This window comes from Phoxinus phoxinus (assembly GCF_949152265.1).
Source record: "Phoxinus phoxinus genome assembly, chromosome: 19".
Taxonomy (NCBI): domain Eukaryota; kingdom Metazoa; phylum Chordata; class Actinopteri; order Cypriniformes; family Leuciscidae; genus Phoxinus; species Phoxinus phoxinus.
This window is the reverse complement of record NC_136894.1, coordinates 26,025,988-26,044,714: the sequence shown is the minus strand read 5'-3', so window position 1 is coordinate 26,044,714 and position 18,727 is coordinate 26,025,988. Positions and strand designations below refer to the sequence as shown.

The following is an 18,727-nucleotide window of genomic DNA, read 5'->3' as shown; positions in this document are numbered from 1 at the left end:
AGTTTTAGTTAAAGGGATAATTCACCCAAAAATGAAAATTCTGTCATCATTTACTCACCCTCAAGTTGTTTCAAACCTGTATGAATTTCTTTCTTCTGCTGAACACAAAGAAGATCATTATTGAGAATGTCGGTAACCAAACAGTTGTTGGCCCCATTGACTTCCATAGTATTTTATTCAACTATATGTGAAGAAAGAAACTCATACACGTTTAGAACAACTGAGGGTGAGTAAATGATGACAGAATTTTCATTTTTGGGTGAATTATCCCTTTAACAATAACAACCCTGGTCCTTACTTAATAGTGTGCTTCCTCCCAATTAAAATAATAAAATGTCCTCCTTTATGCAAATAGCCTACATAAAATATTGAGATTGAATATTGTTAAAAGTCTAAAAGCACTGAGATGTTGTTCTGGCCCATGTAAATGCCTCTTTTGTGAGACTTTGCAGTACAAGTAATGGCCACATGGAGGTGCTGTCTCCTTTTTATACTCCAATAGTCCACCACTCGCATCTCTCCCCGCACGTGCTTCCTCTTATGCACCTTATTCGCGATTTCTTTCCCAGCCACTTCGTCATCTCTTTAGCCACAACAGAGGTCAAAGGCTGAGTAAACACGACTGAAGAATGACCAAGAGGGACTAACGGCTCCCAGGTTCTGCGCCTTCATTTTTCTCCCCTTTTACCTCATTGTAATGTCTTCATTTCCGTCGTTCTCTCTCCTCTTCAGCTCGCAGTCTCCGCAGTCAGAGGTTAAACCGAGCATTAGCCGTGAGCGAATGGCCCGTTTTTAATCGCTGATTGCACATCATTGCTATCAACGTTTAATCATTGCCCCAGTCTCATCCCCACACGCCCACAGCTGACTTAACTGGCTCTGACACGGAACAATCGCCACACTCAGCTTGTATCTCATCAGCGATGGAGCCTTGAGATCCAACTCATTAAGGAAAGGGCTAACGAATGCAGGGTGACAGGTGCTTAAGGAGGCAACGTCGTTTAAAAAAAAGTCGCAAGTCGCGAGGCGCTGGAACTGGCCCATTACGACACTGGTGTTGTTGTACACTGGCGCTTGAGAGGATAAATTAGCAATGTATTCATTATGTCCTCATGAAAGCGATGTCAAGTCGTTGTGCGCAAGTGTTGAGGCCAGTTGGGTTTCAATTACTGAGAATGCTACGAAGAGTTAATGGGAATTAACACAGAGTACGTGCTGCTAATGAATCAGGCAGGCTTTTGGTGGGCAACAAATGGCAAACAGAGTCTGAATCAAGCAGCCTACAATCGCCTGCTTCTTCGGGGTGTCGTGAGGCATACAAATGACCCGAACGCCAATGAGCAATAGTTGATGTCTTTGCAATGAAATTAGCATATTAATCAAACACAACAGGGGACTAGTTCTCATTGAGGTAACTGCATTCTCCATGGTGATTGGTTTTACATTTCAAGCTACCTGGGCCTTGTGATCAAGAGTTAGATGGGCTGTCAGAGGTTTTCTTAGGAACTCACACACTATTGTAGTAGGACAACCAAAAGTCTTGATGCCAGATTTCACGTGGGGCCAAAATAAAAAGTAGCCTATTATTTGTTGTTGGCTGCATCTGAAATTGAATACTCTTAAGTAGGTTATTTTGAATAAGTAATTACTTTACAACCGCTAAAAAAATATGTTCAATATAGTATGAATAATCTGGACGTAGGCTACTGCATGCACCATGTTGTCATTACCATGATGTGACCAACTTCAGTTGCGTCTCTTCACTGATTCATAAATCCTCTCCCATGGCCTCATGGGATAGTGAAGTGTCTATCGTATGCACACTTCAGAATCCCGCCTGAAGTATTGGTTCATCCGGGTACTTTTTGACTACTGTGAATTTTGGACATACTACTCTTGTCACATTTGGTGTGTAACCAAATACGCGATGTGTAACCAAAACATTAAATCCACACCCAATACCATTTTAAAAACCCCAGTATGTGTCCTAATCAAAAGAGAAAATTGAGATAACTTTTTCATATTAGAAATTATAGACATATTAGTGCTCTTATCGCAAGTCGTCTGAGACAATCTGCAGCTTCCTAATGTGGGACACTGAAAAATCTATGATAAAAGACCAAAAATCACGTTGATACATGTAAAATCTTATTTTATTTTAGATTCTCTCTTAAATCTTAGTTAGTAATTCTCTTGTTTATGGATGGATGAAACATGAATAACTGAGCATCATCCGACCGATAATACAATATTATCTAGTTCAGTTTAGAAAAAATTCACATGACTGTAAAAATCTGCATTAACAGTAGCTATTCAAATATTGCATTACAAGACTAAAACCATGTAAATAACCATGTTTGTCCCACAAACCATAACCCAACACACATTTTTGACTCATTGAAGTACTGTCCCACATTAGGCTGATCATGCTGTCCCTGATTTGGAAACCACATTGTGGTTTAATGTGGGACACTAGGAAATTTGATTAAAATATAGTGTATACACACAAAGTTACACTATTTTTTGATGGACAAACATTTAGCATATTAAGCTAAAAAGTAGCAGGATTTCTTTGTTTAAAATGTATTTAACTCATTAATATCAAATTTGTTAAAACTCTATGTCACTAACCTTCGGATGGTATTCACTGCTCCACCCTCAAATATGATTGGACATTTGATTTTGATCACATGACATCACAGCTTTGTCTAACCCATAGTTTCACTGTAATTCATGTTTTTATGGGGGACCTACAAACACTAGACCTTAGGTGTTCCACATTAGGGCAATTTACCCTACTGTTTTTAGGGAAGTATGCGATTTTGGATGCAGCCATATATAGGTGTATAGGTGATCATGAAATCTATATACAGGTCCTTCTAAAAAAAATTGCATATTGTGATAAAGTTCATTATTGTCCATAATGTAATGATAAAAATTAAACTTTCATATATTTTAGATTCATTGCACACCAACTGAAATATTTCAGGTCTTTTATTGTTTTAATACTGATGATTTTGGCATACAGCTCATGAAAACCCAAAATTCCTATCTCAAAAAATTAGCATATATCCTACCAATAAAAGAAAAGGGTTTTTCATACAAAAAAAGTCAACCTTGAAATAATTATGTTCAGTTATGCACTCAATACTTGGTCGGGAATCCTTTTGCAGAAATGACTGCTTCAATGCGGCGTGGCACAATCAGCCTGTGGCACTGCTGAGGTGTTATGGAGGTCCAGGATGCTTCGATAGCGGCCTTAAGCTAATCCAGAGTGTTGGGTCTTGCGTCTCTCAACTTTCTCTTCATAATATCCCACAGATTCTCTATGGGGTTCAGGTCAGGAGAGTTGGCAGGTCAATTGAGCACAGTAATACCATGGTCAGTAAACCATTTACCAGTGGTTTTGGCACTGTGAGCAGGTGCCAGGTCGTGCTGAAAAATGAAATCATCTCCATAAAGCTTTTCAGCAGATGGAAGCATGAAGTGCTCCAAAATCTCCTGATAGCTAGCTGCATTGACCCTGCCCTTGATAAAACACAGTGGACCAATACCAGCAGCTGACATGGCACCCCAGACCAACACTGACTGTGGGTATTTGACACTGGACTTCAGGCATTTTGGCATTTCCTTCTCCCCAGTCTTCCTCCAGACTCTGGCACCTTGATTTCCGAATGACATGCAAAATTTGCTTTCATCCGAAAAAAGTACTTTGGACCACTGAGCAACAGTCCAGTGCTGCTTCTCTTCGCTGTTTCTAGTTCAAAAGTGGCTTGACCTGGGGAATGCGGCACCTGTAGCCCATGTCCTGCACACGCCTGTGCACGGTGGCTCTGGATGTTTCTACTCCAGACTCAGTCCACTGCTTCCGCAGGTCCCCCAAGGTCTGGAATCGGTCCTTCTCCACAATCTTCCTCAGGGTCTGGTCACCTCTTCTCGTTGTACAGCGTTTTTTGCCACACTTTTTCCTTCCCATAGACTTCCCACTGAGGTGCCTTGATACAGCACTCTGGGAACAGCCTATTCGTTCAGAAATGTCTTTCTGTCTTACCCTCTTGCTTGAGGGTGTCAATGATGACCTTCTGGACAGCAGTCAGGTCGGCAGTCTTACCCATGATTGCGGTTTTGAGTAATGAACCAGGCTGGGAGTTTTTAAAAGCCTCAGGAATCTTTTGCAGGTGTTTAGAGTTAATTCGTTGATTCAGATGATTAGGTTAATAGCTCGTGTAGAGAACCTTTTCATGATATGCTAATTTTTTGAGATAAGAATTTTGGGTTTTCATGAGCTGTATGCCAAAATCATCAGTATTAAAACAATAAAAGACCTGAAATATTTCAGTTGGTGTGCAATGAATCTAAAATATATTAAAGTTTAATTTTTATTATTACATTATGGACAATAATGAACTTTATCACAATATGCTATTTTTTTTTAGAAGGACCTGTATATATCATAATCTTTCTCAATGCAAGTCTATGGCTGCATCCAAAATCGCATACTTCCCTAAAAACAGTAGGGTAAATTGTCCTAATGTGGCGTGGGACACACACACACACACACACACAATACATATGTGTATCTTTGACACAAGTTGAATGATTTTTATAGGTTAAAAGAGTTCGAATTAAATAATGCATAAATCACATATATTTGGTTAGTCGAATCGAGTCGGGCATTGCACAGATAATTTGCTTTGAACTGAATATTTGGTTTCTAGAAATGTCACTTAAAATGCTTTCCCCTCCAGTGGAACACAAATTATTATTATCAAAATGTCAAAGTTGTTTTCCATACAATAAAAATGCATGGTGACCACTGACTGAAGTTCAGCGGCAATTTTGCTTGGTTTATTTAAACAACAAACTATCTTTGCTTTAATATTTCTTCACATTTTGGAATGCTTTTCATCCATTTTATGATACAAATTATTTTAGCTGTCAGGAATAATGAGTTTAAAGCCCAAGTCTAAATGGGTCCGTATAATTATTTAAGTCAAATTCATGTTAATATAAAATATGAATTGACCAGCTCAAGAGCAGCCTTCGGCCAGATACTTCAATGATATATTGTTCATTACCTATTTTAAATATTCAAAAGCCATGCAATTTTTATTCATTACTTGTGTTATAATTGCCCCAACCTCACAACCATAAAATATTACTGTAGCAGCGATGATGTCATTCATGTTAACTTTTATCTGACAACTTCGTTGAGAAACATAAAGTTTGACGGCTATTAAATAGATCCATTTTAAAAATGCTGGACATCAAAAAAATAAATACAAAAACAAATATGAAAGTCTTTCAAAGTCACACTTGTTAGAGAACCGTTATAAGAATATCCTGAGCTTTAACTTCAGTTTGTTTGTGCCTGAATTTTTTTTTGGATCAAATTATGTATTATTTATAATGCCCAGTCTACAGACATACGGACAGAATGAGAGCATTTCCGAGGCACTAAAAGGCTTCCAAATGTGTATTTACCTAAAGTCATGCTCTTAAAGTTTAGACAGGCTGATGTTTGACTTCACAGTCTGACATTTTCTGAGTTCAAGAGTTAAACCGCATCTTCTGAAGGTCTCTCAGATGGTAAATCAATTTAGTGAATGCCAAACACCTTTTTTTTGGCATTTGGTAATATCCACAAACTGCAGTATATGTATTACACTGGAATCTCAGAACAAGGAAACTCTACAAAAGCAGCAGATTATACAGAAGCAATATTACCGATTACACAAAGACGCTTCACGACAGGAGCTTTGGCTTTTAGTTTATTAGACATCACGATGATCCATAAAACATAGAACAAGTTGCTTATGCATATAAAATAACCTCAGTAGGGAAAGAAATAAGATGCAAAAACAAACATTAGAAATAAAAAGAATCACAATTCTCCCCATTAGGCGGTCTATATAGTGGATGATTTATGTCTCCGGCAAAACAAATCTGTCAGTTAAATGGCTCAAAACAAAGTAACAAAGGCACATCTGGCTTGACGATGACAGGGCAGCGCATAAGCGAACACGTGGCAGATATGATGTGTGATAATGAAGGATGAACAAACATATGGCAAATCAAGTTTGTTTGTTTAGCTGGAGAGTAGATTTGATAAATGTCAAGAGTCGTTCGGTAACCAAAAACTAATTTTAGCGGGCCACTTAGTTAAAGAGATAATTCACTGCAAAATGGAAATCCCGTCAGCATTTACTCGCCCTTATGTCATTCTAAACTTGACTTGACTTGTTTATTTGGACCCCATTGGCTTTAGTATGGACAAAAACAGCGTTCTTCAAAATAAAAAGGTTTGGAGCTACATGAGGGTGAGTAAATGAGGACAGAACTGAATTTGACTAAATCCCTTTAACATTCCTATAAACTAGGACTTTAATATATGTCATCTATGCAAGACAGAAACGTTTAAAAAACACTTGAAAAAACATATAAGCAATAATTAAATTAAGTTTTAAAAATGCTAATGAAGTCACAGTTTAAAACACAGAAACCCTTATGGATGAGTGTAACATACAGTGATTGTCTAATACTGCACCATTGTAGCAAATGCCGATTGCGTGAAGACAGTCCATTTGCGCGTAATGATAACATAAGCGAACCCCAGATCTCATGCAGCATGCAGACGTATACATTCCCTTCATCAGAAACAGTGACGAGACCACAACTCAGCTAAACCGAGATGACAGGTGAAAGATTGTCGTGTCATGTCAAGAATAACCGCTTTGCAAGAATCAGTAATATTCTGTGGTGTCCAACAGGCCAGAGGATCAAGCGGTGAATGTGATCGATGGCTAATCAAGAACGAAGGAGGGCTTGTTAATTCATCTAGGCCAGGAACTGTACCGTCCATCCATTGATTTCTCACGGCACCTGCCCACCTATTCATTCATCCATTCACCCATCTTAAGGTGAGCTTTGTGCATGTGCAAGTTTCCGCTCCAGGTGACCATTAAAAAGCCATCCATTCGTTCCCTTTATCACCTCTGTCACCTGTTAGCAAGTCTTTAGTTCATTGCATCACTATGGTTTTGATATGAGTTCTTTGGCACAATTACAACAGACACTATGACACGATGATCTATCGACAGCTTTAAGTGGATGTGCAAAGATTACATTCAAGAGTGAAAGACACAAACAGTGATGGAATTAGTTGCCATGCCATCCAAGAACCAGTTAAAAAGAAAAGACCGTTAAAAAAACTACTTCTGTAGTGTTTCTCGTATATCTCTTAAAGGAATAGTTCACCAAAATAAACTCGATCATGTCTTTAAAAAATCTTTGTCTTTTCCATACAATGGAAGTAAATGGTGAACAAAGTGAATGCAACTTAAATTCCAGCACGTCGATGACACAAAGCCATCGTACAGCAGAGTGAAAATCCGTCAAAACATCGAAGAAACGAATCATATGGAATTGGAACAACATGAAGGCGAGTAATTGATTTTACTTTGGCGAACTGTTCCTTTAAGGAGGAGTTGTACGTTTTCTCCTACTTCTTTTTGAGAAGAACTATGAATAAGAGAGAGTTAATGATAACATTTGGCCAAACAAAGGCAACTGAAGCGTTGTGGCCAAGCTCAAGAAAGTGATACACAGTGCATTTGAATATTAAAGACCACATCAAATCAATGGCTTTCAATTCATATCTGTTAACTATGAAACTAATAGATAAATGTCATGGTATACTCCTTAAAGTTGACACAATTAGGTTTTCAGCAGATAAATACATTTAAAATGTACAATCTTTCTTTTGGAAAACAGACCAAAAATATCGATGACTCATCCTGCACTAAACGTTTTGTCCAATCAAATTGCTCTCTAGAATGAGAATGTCCCCCTCCGTAATCCAACCAGCAAATCATGTAAGTAAAGGCCATTGGCAATTTGAAAACAGGTGGGATCTTTTATGTCTTTTGAGCTTCTAAAATGTTTCAATAGGAAATCTGTCAGTCCAGACAGAAAACTGTGCTCGTCAAGAGATTTCACAAGGTCTTTAACATTAATGTTTCGCTTCGGAAGTGCAGAAAATGATCCAAACCTCCTGTCACCTTCAGCATCTCTATGTGCGTATTGTGCTTCTTATGACCAGAAAATAGGGGAGCGAGGAAAGGTTGCGACAGGTGCCCACTGTTTTTAGGAAAGCAACCAACCATGCCATGCAGATTATACAGAAACAAAATCCACATGTATCAATAAGTAAAACATCAGCATACGACTTTAGTAATACCCGTTCAAATAAATGTTAAAAAAAATGTACACTTTTTCATTTTGCACCCCACTGTTTTGTTTTTTTTTGCTTTGTTTGCATTTTTCTTTTTTTTCCTTCTTTTTACATATTTTTTGACGCATGTTAGACTGGCTATATATATTATTTTCTTAAATTATTTACACAACTTATTTGGTACTTTTCAAAAAACAATGAACACGCCAAAGAATCAAAGAAACAAAAATAAGAAAATAATGCATACATTTGTTTTTTTAGCTGATATAATCGATCAAAATGACATCAAATATAAAATATAAAAATACATTTTTGCTGTATGTAAAATACATTGCATATACCACAGCTTTTTCCCTTAACGCACAAAACCGACAAGAAGCTAAAGCTTTAAAAGAGCACTACACCAAAGATCGCAGAATAAAAATGTAGAGATCAGAAACATAAGCAAACATTGGACAGTATATGCAGTGTATTTTAAAATACTGAAAGCAAATTCTCATATTTAGACCTTTCAGGAAAATTAAATGTTTGTCAAGTCAAACCGATGCGACTATGCTTGCTTTTCACATAACAAGGATTCAAATATTACATAGTACCTCAAAACTGAATAACTACAATTCTCATGGTTTTGTTTTACCGTTAATTACCGTAAATTAAGTTAGCTCTTTTGAAGTACCAAGAAATTGTTGTCATACATTATTACATGTCCAAAATCTGTTAAAAGTCTAATGATCACGGCTCCAAAAGGTATTAAGATGTTTCATGGACCATCCACAAAACCATGAGAATAGGTTAAAAGGTCATTTTGCCACTTGTTTAAAAAAAAAAAAAAAAAAAAAAACCCACCAGGGTGGTTTCCGATGTGTGTGTGCCTAGCCGTGGACTATAGCCTGCTGTGCTGTAATGGCCGTCCGCTGCTGGGTAGGACGGTGGCAGTGCAAATCGCAGGCACGGCCTACGTCTTTAGACCAACATGGGCTGAGACATGAAACTTTCTCCACGGGCTATGTTAGCATGGCTAGCTTCAATATCATTCTGGTCAGCTGGTTCGTACGGTGGAAGAGTCTCATTGGTCGACTCGTTGTCGGGAGGGTTTCCCGAGCCGTCCCAGACGTTGGGGGTGCCGCCGTTAACGGGAGGGCCCATGTTGTCATCATCTAGATCCTGAAGCGCACACAAAGAAAGCATTACGTTATTTAAATGCGTAGTCTTTGGAAAATAACATATAATGAATTATACCATGGTTTATCTGAATACTTGATTCTGATTGGCTGGAAGGTGTGCATTAAAAGGATTGTTCACCCTGAAATGACGTTCTAATGGCGAATGCTCTTCTTTCTTATATGGACCACAGAATGAGATTTTTTACAAATCTAGTCCATAATGGCAGTGAATAGCGACCAGCATTAAGCTGTGAGTATACGTTATGAAATGTGATGTATTATTTAACGAAAATCCTGACCTTGACCATTGGTCTGTGCATGGCTACACAATGTGCATGTTCGTGTGACTCTATTAGTGCCGTAGTTCACTGTTTTGCCCAGAAAAGCGTTTGTCTGATGACAGTCAGAATGACAGTTGACAGATGTGATAACTTCTATAAATATGACGAACACAATGGATGTACTGTATTCACCAAAGAGAAGAATTTCTTGCAACTTGCGTGCTTTTTCTGGGCAAGATAGAGTGAACGGCGGTGCTAACAGAGACACAAAAACGCTCGCATCGCGTAGCCATGCTCAGAAGATCAAAGGTCAGGATTTTCGTTAAATAAAACATTACATTTTGTATCGTTTACCATTTTATTATTAATAAAATAGCTTCGCTGCTGAATCCATACATTATATTGTTCAGCACGAGGGATTAATATCGCTGGTTTTGAAGTTATTAAACTCACAGCTTCGTTGTTAATAGAGAAAGACGCTGCACAGATGCAGGTCATTCACACACACATCTCTCATCTCTCTTTCGATAATTCATTCAAATAAATGCTATAATTCATTCTGTATCTGATTGAAAGCGGGCAAAAAATGTTACCCGGCCGGTCAAATATTGCTCTGCAAACATCAATAACAGATTTAAATTGTCAATGCTGGCAAATGACCACGGCTAGCTGTGCATTAAACGATTTCCATTTTGCGTCAGGTGGTTCTTTGCCTCCACATGAATTAAAAGCATTAAATGCACAGCTAGCCATGGATGACCCCTTCCTTAAAGAATAAAAAACAATGAATAAAAGTTGATTTCAAACTGCTTCTCTGATTATTAAGTCAGAGATGTAGTTTTGTCACGACACACACGTCCGGTTCAGACACATGTAACTAGCTGCACGTACACACATTCACAATTCATTACAATCACTGAGGTGGTACTAATGCCAATTTAATAGATCCTCAATCGGTCATTAAGCATCAGTATAATAGCTGGAGAACAGAAGCACACATTCTTATTTATTAGAGTTAATTTATACCGAATGAAGATTCCTCTGATAAAACGATTTGATAGAACACTTCACCTCCTGACTCACAGTGAGCAAAAATTTAATTTAAAAGTGTTAATATGGTGTGATCGCTATCTCTCGCATGTACGTGTGTGAATCGGTGTCTGAACGATTGAAGCAAAAGTTGGTTTCTAATTATGTGGGGCGAATGTTCTTTTTTATGTCATAAGGTGATGCCAGTTCACCCCTGGTCATTTAACCTTTCGATAAAGGTCTGGATATAAAAAAGGGTTTTATTTCTTGTAGTGATTTTAGCTTGGCTACCAGGGATATGCGCCATAAATTGCCTTTAAAATTCTTTCATTTAAATTGATACAAGATGCAGAACTGAAATTTAAATTTTATTAAAATGACATTCAAAGAGCTTTACATGTTATTTTTAATAATGCATTTTTATTCAGTATAAATGACCCATAAATATGTGATCACAGAACATGTATTTCTAGAAAAAGTATTTTCTATATATATACATGTAATGTAAAACATAATAATATGATATTTTGATACTAAAAGTTTAGAAAAACACTTTATTTCCAGCACAGTTTAGAATATATGTATGATTACATAAACATGATTAATTACTTTAATGATGCACACAATTATTCCTCTGTTGTGTGCCTGTGTTGAATTTGATTGAAATGCACAATTCACTGAATTCAACTTCCTGTGGGGTGTGGCCAATTCCATTCAAATTCACAAATAAAATGGAGCCAATTCTTAAATGCTGAATAATGCCCATCCCTGCCGGCTAAATCACCAAAAACAATAAATGCAGGCAGTTCTTGAAAGCGCAGACCGAAGCCCTGGGGGCTTTATCACAAAGGTACGTTTCTGAGTCTGGCCTTCATACACAGATCCGCTGTAGTAATTGGCTTTACGGTTATCATAGTTGATGAAATAACCAGCTCATCATATTAATCCACATAAAAGACCCGTTGGCAGTGTTAGCACATGCCACACATCGTTATGAGTCACTAGCCTTCGCCGCTAGCATAAGTGTGTAAGCCGCCTGCTGCAAGACGGGGTCTTTATACAGATTTTGTGAGGTAAGTACGGTGCGATTAAAGTCGGCATGAAACAGAAGTTGCAATAGTCTTTTATACTATATCATTCCCATATACTGATCGGCTTCATCTCTGTCTCCTCTCCACCATTAAGCTGGTGTGTGGTGGGCGTTCTGGCGCAATATGGCTGCCGTCGCATCATCCAGGTGGATGCTGCACATTGGTGGTGGTTGAGGAGATTCCCCCTTCTATGTAAAGCGCTATATAAATGTAATGAATTATTATTATTATTATTTTCATTTCTTCCCTACTGTGACGTATATCCGAGTGGAACGACTTGATTTCATCCTATGGAATCAGGGCCGGTCCTACACTTCCCTAAGCAAAGTTTTGTGAAGGGCCTTTGTCGAAATATCACATTTATCTATTCCATCATCTATTCCAATTTTGATACTACATCAAAACTACTAGCCTAATTACTGTAAATTTAAAACAATACTAAAAGACAAGTAAGCAGTCAGTAATACAATAATAACAAATAATCAAATTAAAAATAGCACAAATAAATACAATTGAACAAAGAAAGGCTACAAATTAAATAAACAGTGTTTTGGGGTTTTCCAGGTATAGGTCTCAGTAGTTTTCAGGCACAGAAATTTGAATAAAGTAATCAAATGTGAAATAACACTGCATATTCATTACTGTATAAATTAAATATAGATGGATCTTTATAAAGCTACAAAAGGTATTTAGTCAAGAGCAGTGAGAGATTTCTTTGTTCTTTGTTTGATTAACTTTAAAACACAGCAGCAGGTTTATTGGACTGCTGGCCCTTTAAGACCGAAGTCCAATATGACTACTGTCCATGTTCACTTGAGATATAACCGACTATGTTTACTCAGCCCGGTCTCACCCCAAAACGTCATATACTGACGGGTCTTGACCATACGTCAACATATGACGAAAAGGGTACCCCTATAACGACAATATGAGACACAGACATAAGCGCACTAGCAGCGCCTCCTAGCGGTACCCTAACGCATACCGAAACCCAACCATACCCGAATCGTCACACATGGACGTTAAAGGGTACCCTTTTCGTCGTATGTTGCCGTATGGTCAAGACCCGTCAGTATGTGATGTTTTGGGGTGAGACTGTGTTAGTTTACTAGGATACTCGCTGTCGCCAAGACGACGGGCGTTTTTACATAATTTTGTGTGAATTTGACCATACAAGAGCAAGAAGTGAAATAATTAAATTCAATATTCCCGCGCTGTCTGAGACGCGGGTTTTTGAGGTGAGCGCTTCTGATGTTTGTGTGTTTGCGTTCATGAAACTTCTTGACTTGCAAAGGTGCTGTAAAAATCTAGGGAACCACTCGTTATACATAAATAAGGTAACAAATCTTGGTTTACTTACGATTTAGTTTTAATCCAAAAACAAAAATCCAAAACCTCCCTCTCTCTCTCTCTCTCATTACATACTCTTGTTACATTTTACACTCCATATTCTCTTATTTTGCTCAATTTCACCAATGAATATAGTTCCAAACAAAGCCCATCAGATCTGTCGAGCAACAGCGGTGTGAATGAATCGGTTACTGAACGGTTTTAACAGAATGCGTGAGTCAATGATTCAGTGACACATTCAGAAATACGGTCACTTGCTTTGTTCCTGAATGAATCGGTTGAATGAATGACTCTCATTTTAAGACAGTGACTTGCCATCACTTACTGGTGGTTTTAGTATCATATTTAGAGTATAATTTCATAAGTCATTCATGTCACCTCTGAGCTGCATTAAACAGTCTGTGAAAATATACCTAAATGCCACTTCAGATGCACCTTCTGAAAAGTTTGTGTAAAAAAATCTGCTGAATCAAAAAATATTTTTCTAAAGTTACTTTTTGTAATGTCTATTCAATGCCTTTGTCATCGAACACAAATGAATGAATCTGCACATCGTTCAGGATGGCTGATGTCATTCATTCCAACACCGTAAACGGAGCAATGAGATGCCACCGAATGAGGGATGCTCATGGAACGGGATTCACAGCTTTCAGCATTGCACATCAAAGTTTGGAAAAGGGATCTTACCGTAACGGGCTCGCCAGAGTTAGTTTCATAGTAGTATGTCTCGGGATTGCTGAGCGGCTGGGTTTCTGTGATGGCTGTGGCCTTGTCCTGAGGTTTATTCAGCTATAGAGGGACAAACACATGAGATGAGGAGTTTTAGTGCAGAAGGTCAAGAGTCTGAATCTTGCTCAACTGACAACTTTTTCAAATAAAATCTTTTTGTGAGTGGATGTGTATTTAATAAAAAAATACAGTAAGAACTGTGAAACTGTAAAAATAACTGCTTTCTATTTTAATATATATTTATGAATGCAAATCTGAATTTTCAGGATCATTCCTCCAGTCTTTAGTGTCACATGATCCTTCAAAAATAATTATAATATGCTGATTTGCTGCTCAAGAAACATTTATTATCAATGTTGAAAAAAGTTGGTGGATTTTTACAGGATTTTATGATGAAAGTACAGCACTTATTTTGAATTTTTTCTATTATAACATTATAAATGTATTTATTGTCACTTTTGATCTAATGCGTCCTTGCTGAATATCTGTACGTTTATTCTTTCTTAAAGGCACACCGCTGAACTTTTGGCCACTAGGGGCGCTAGACCTGTAACTTTCCCGTCGAGCGCCCCTAGAGGCCACAAGCGCCGCAGCACTGTCGCAAAAGTCAAGAAGACATCCACGATCCCTCTCGTGTTTTCTCTTTTTTGCCTCCTCAGAAGCAGTTTTAAACTTTTTCCTTGCCTCAGTCATGGCCAGGAGTCGAGCAGGTGGAAAAATAGTAGCAAAAGCGTTAGCTCCTTGAGCATATCAGAGCTTGTGGTCACGTGACGGTCATAAAGTGATTCGTTCTCCAGGCATTCTCCAGATCACATGACCTGGCCAAAGACGGTGCGTCTTCTCCAAACTTACATAGGCGGTATTTCAAGAGGGCAGCCCCGCTCGGAGCATTGATAGTGTCAAGCGCTGTATATTGGCCTGAGGAATCATTTAAAATAACTCATATGCTTCAACTCTTTAGGTAACAAAGTCCACGGTGTGCCTTTAAAAAAAAAAAAAAAAAAAAGTGACCCCAAACTTTTGAACAGTATTAAATGCTAGGTCTCAAAACAAAGTCTAAAAAGTCTAATCTAAAGTTTCTACTGGTAACAGGCAGTGTTCAGCGGAATAAGCCGCAGATATTTTACTGCAGCCGCTATTTTCAGCAAACATGAAGACAGATCTCATAATCACATATTTTAAGGGTGCTGACAGCTGAATTAATCAGCTTTTTTAGGGCAGCCGAGATGAAAGATGCCTGTGATGTACAGGCTCATTTGCCCGTGCGCACACACACATACACACATACACAAACATGTATGCGCACACAAATTTAGCTCCACCCACACGTTCTACATTAAGCTTCAATCAATACACATTACCCCCATGTTAACCCTTTCTTTCTCGACCGTAACCCGAGGGCAACATTAGCAATTCTCATTCTCTCCGCTCGGCTTGCTTTTACATACTTCACAATACACATTTGTTTCAAATGTGGTCCAAAACCAACCAAGCGAACAGGAAATAATCGTTAACTGGGGGAAAAAAAATGCAATTACCCTATTTTGAGCAATACACATTTTCCCTCGTCCCAATACTAAGCTTGTTCTTCAAAGGTTTAAATTCAAAGATCTATTTTATGGTGGTTTATGTATATGTGTCTTTTCACCAGCTCTGATTTAATTGCCGCGTGTAGCCTGGAGAACTGTAAGTAATCTCAACATTGTGTAATGAAGAAAAGCTCAATGCGTTGAGTTGAAAGAGAATGTTTGATGTGAGCGTCGAGAGGTGACTGATGGGAAAAAATGTCCGCTCACCATTTCTGTTGAGCTGCCAGACTTCATCGGAGGAGGTGGCTTGTGTTTGGGGGGGCCTCTGGAAAAGTAATACAAGGAGATGTTAAGCTATAACCGTGGAGCGCATGTATGCCATACCGCGAATGCACAAATTAAGATGAGTTGAGAATGAAAGAGATGAAAATAGCTTGGGTGTTCTAGCCAGGAGAGAAAGAGAGAGGGGGAAAAAGGATGTTTCACATGGATGTGTGATTGTGTTTGTGGGTGCGCGTTCACACTTACTCTCCGTTCTCGGTCCTCTGGCGGCGTTTGTGATACATGGCCACACCAGCGCCGATCAAACACAGAATCATTATGGCTGCAATGATGCCCCCGATAACTGGCCCAGCCGAGGTGACTTTCGGTAAAGGTTGATCTACAACAAGCAAGAGACGCATACAATTATCTTTGAGTTTTTTTTCTTTTTCCGTCCTCTCAAAGTACAAACCACCTATGTAAACAGAGAATGAAGAATTTCATTTACACTTCAAGACCTACTGACTGATTTTTATCCTCTTTTATATTTATTTAAGACATAATCAGGCCCACACACAGAACTCCCCCTACTGTTTATTTAGCTAATTAGATTTTTCTTCCAGCCAATGAGACGGTAGTACACTTAGCCTCATTTAACACATTTTTCTATCTTTAAATTTCCTGCCATCAAATCATATCTGCATATGCTATCTGAGCCTGGACATAGAGCCGACTGTGATTACATGTGAGACGATCCGCCGTGTTCACAGCGGGTCACACAGATGTTGGTCAGCAGCACCACGCGGATCATTTCAGTAGCACGGTTCGATCCTCTTTTGGAGCATTTGGTTTTCCAAACGGCTTGTAACTACATGACACGGGCTGTGGGACTATGAGGAAGGATTACTGTAATAGGTTTATGTCATTTGACATGCAGAGGCAGCGGATTTGAACATTTCTAAAATAAATACATATAACAGCAAGTGCTCTTGTTCTTATCGCTCACCAGCGGTGGCACATGTGTGCTCCCATGATGCACTGGTAGACATTTCCATACGTTCATTAACCACCTGAATGGGTTTTAGACTGAATTCTGAGGACAAACAGATAGTTCATATCAGGGTTGTGTGCCATTCAGAACTGAATTGTTAATGCACTGTAGACAATTCAGGAATTGAATTTGGAATTGAATTGAATTGAATTTTGAATGTAAGGAAGTCGAATTAAAATAAATTGAAATTCAAAGCAATTCATATAGCTAATTCATGAATTAACTAGAAAAACTATTTTGTCAAAAGTTTGTCAAGACAGACTAAGAATATTAGCTTGATAAAGCCTTTGAAAGTTTTAAAGGCCTTGAGAATGACAGACAGATAGACAGATAGACGGATAGATGGATAGATAATCACTTTATTTTACAGTCCCGTTTCGCACGTACATACTATATACTTTTTGTAGTGATTACAATAAATGGGTAATAGCTAGGTCCTAATCTTGAACCTACCCCTAAACCTAACCTTAACCCATGTAGTTACCTTATATTATTCAGTACTTTCTTTGTAAGTACATTGAAAGTGACCGTACAGTAAAATAAAGTGCAACCTTTTGCACAATCCTGTTTCAGATGTAGGTCAGATGACCACATACCAGATATAAACTGCACTAGATTTAAAACCACATTTGAAAGTGGCCCAAAATTGGATGTGTAAAGAGATATTTATCAGCCTTTTTTCGGTTTCATCTCAATTGTGATGTCCACCATTAGTGCCCCGGACCAGTAATCCGGTTTGAGAACTAATGCTCCACTGCTCCTTATCTTTCCCTTCGCAGTTAGACATTTAAAGCTGGAGTGATAAGGTTCTTTGTAGTGCGGCTCAGTTTGATGAGGTATTCACAGGCAAAGCTTGCTAAGACTTGCTGCTGGGGTGAGTATGCTAAAATTAGTAAGCCCCACTGCTCTCAGAGCGATTGATGAGACAGAAGGGAAGTGAGAGAAAGAGAGAGACACAGAGAGATATAGACAGGGGGATTGCCATCACTGAATATTTTATTGAAACTTTGTCCATTGTCATGCCAATGCTCTTGAAAAGAGGTATGATGACTGGGAAAAGACAGGAAGGCTGCAGTTGCGTTTGGATGGAAACAACAGTGCAGTAACGCTGCTGTCCACCGGGGTTGCCATTTTGTAAATTCCTAAATGCACATTTGATCTGCAAAGTCACAATGGTGATCTTTCTGCGAATTTCTGCTTTTTTCCCCCGGACAGATCAGATTAACTCTGTTTCCAGTGATTGTAAAGAAACAGATGTGCTCATTACTTGCATGCACTTGTAGTCACACATACATTTTTAATATAAAACAGATTCTTGATGAAACCGGGCAGTGAGCCACAGAAATGCATGAAAGCTCACACACTGAGGACTCGTAGGGGGGCGAAAACCATATTGGACACTCTTAAAAAAACACCAGTCTTTCAACAGCAGCATCGAAGTGGAGGGATCAGATGGATGTTAGAAAAAAAGTCTTTATTTGATAAAAGCTGATAGCCACGCAGCACGAAACCTTCAGCAATCATTTTTACCTGCTGTGGATATTAAACAAGAGCATTTATTATCAATGTCCTCCCGAGCGAGAGGGTTTTGCTCAGTGTGTGTGCATGTATCAGTGGGGTTCATCGTATAGATCAGCCACCGAAAGCAACCTAAAACTTCATCTATAACAAATGCGTCTAAACAAATGGCTGTTGTATATCGTGCGATCCTGAAAATATATCGCACGCTGTTCATCTGCTCACGGCTCAGACTAGCTATTCCTCCGCATGTCTCCTCTGTTGGTGGGTTCTCGCATTAGCAGTGCGTTTACTTGGCTGGGGTACATTTCCTCTGAAGCTGCTTATTTTGGGTCGTCGCTCGTGCTGTGCAGATTGTTAGTTTGTTGAGTAGTGTCTCTCAACAAACAACTTGCAATTAAACGAGAGAAACACTGAGGGCAGGAAGGGAGCTTGAAAAATCCTTCCAATTTTCTTAGAATGAAGACTGTAGGAAGACAAGCTGAAAACAAA

General features: G+C 38.6%; 1 protein-coding gene across 3 annotated transcripts in view; it reads right to left on the bottom strand.

Moving 5' to 3' along the window:
* Positions 1 to 5,759: 5,759 nt before the first annotated feature.
* pvrl2l (PVR cell adhesion molecule related 2 like) overlaps positions 5,760 to 18,727 on the bottom strand; it is a 141,461-nt gene continuing 128,493 nt past the window's right edge. For 2 of the 3 annotated variants that reach the window (XM_079591569.1, XM_079591572.1), the window contains exons 7-11: positions 16,673 to 16,759; positions 15,934 to 16,066; positions 15,673 to 15,730; positions 13,835 to 13,936; positions 5,760 to 9,397 (exon numbers count right to left, since the gene is read on the bottom strand). In XM_079591569.1, coding sequence (XP_079447695.1) covers positions 9,197 to 9,397; positions 13,835 to 13,936; positions 15,673 to 15,730; positions 15,934 to 16,066; positions 16,673 to 16,759 — 581 coding nt within the window. In that variant the 3' untranslated portion in view covers positions 5,760 to 9,196. The remainder of the gene's footprint in view (positions 9,398 to 13,834; positions 13,937 to 15,672; positions 15,731 to 15,933; positions 16,067 to 16,672; positions 16,760 to 18,727) is intronic. The other variant, XM_079591571.1, reaches the window with a different exon arrangement.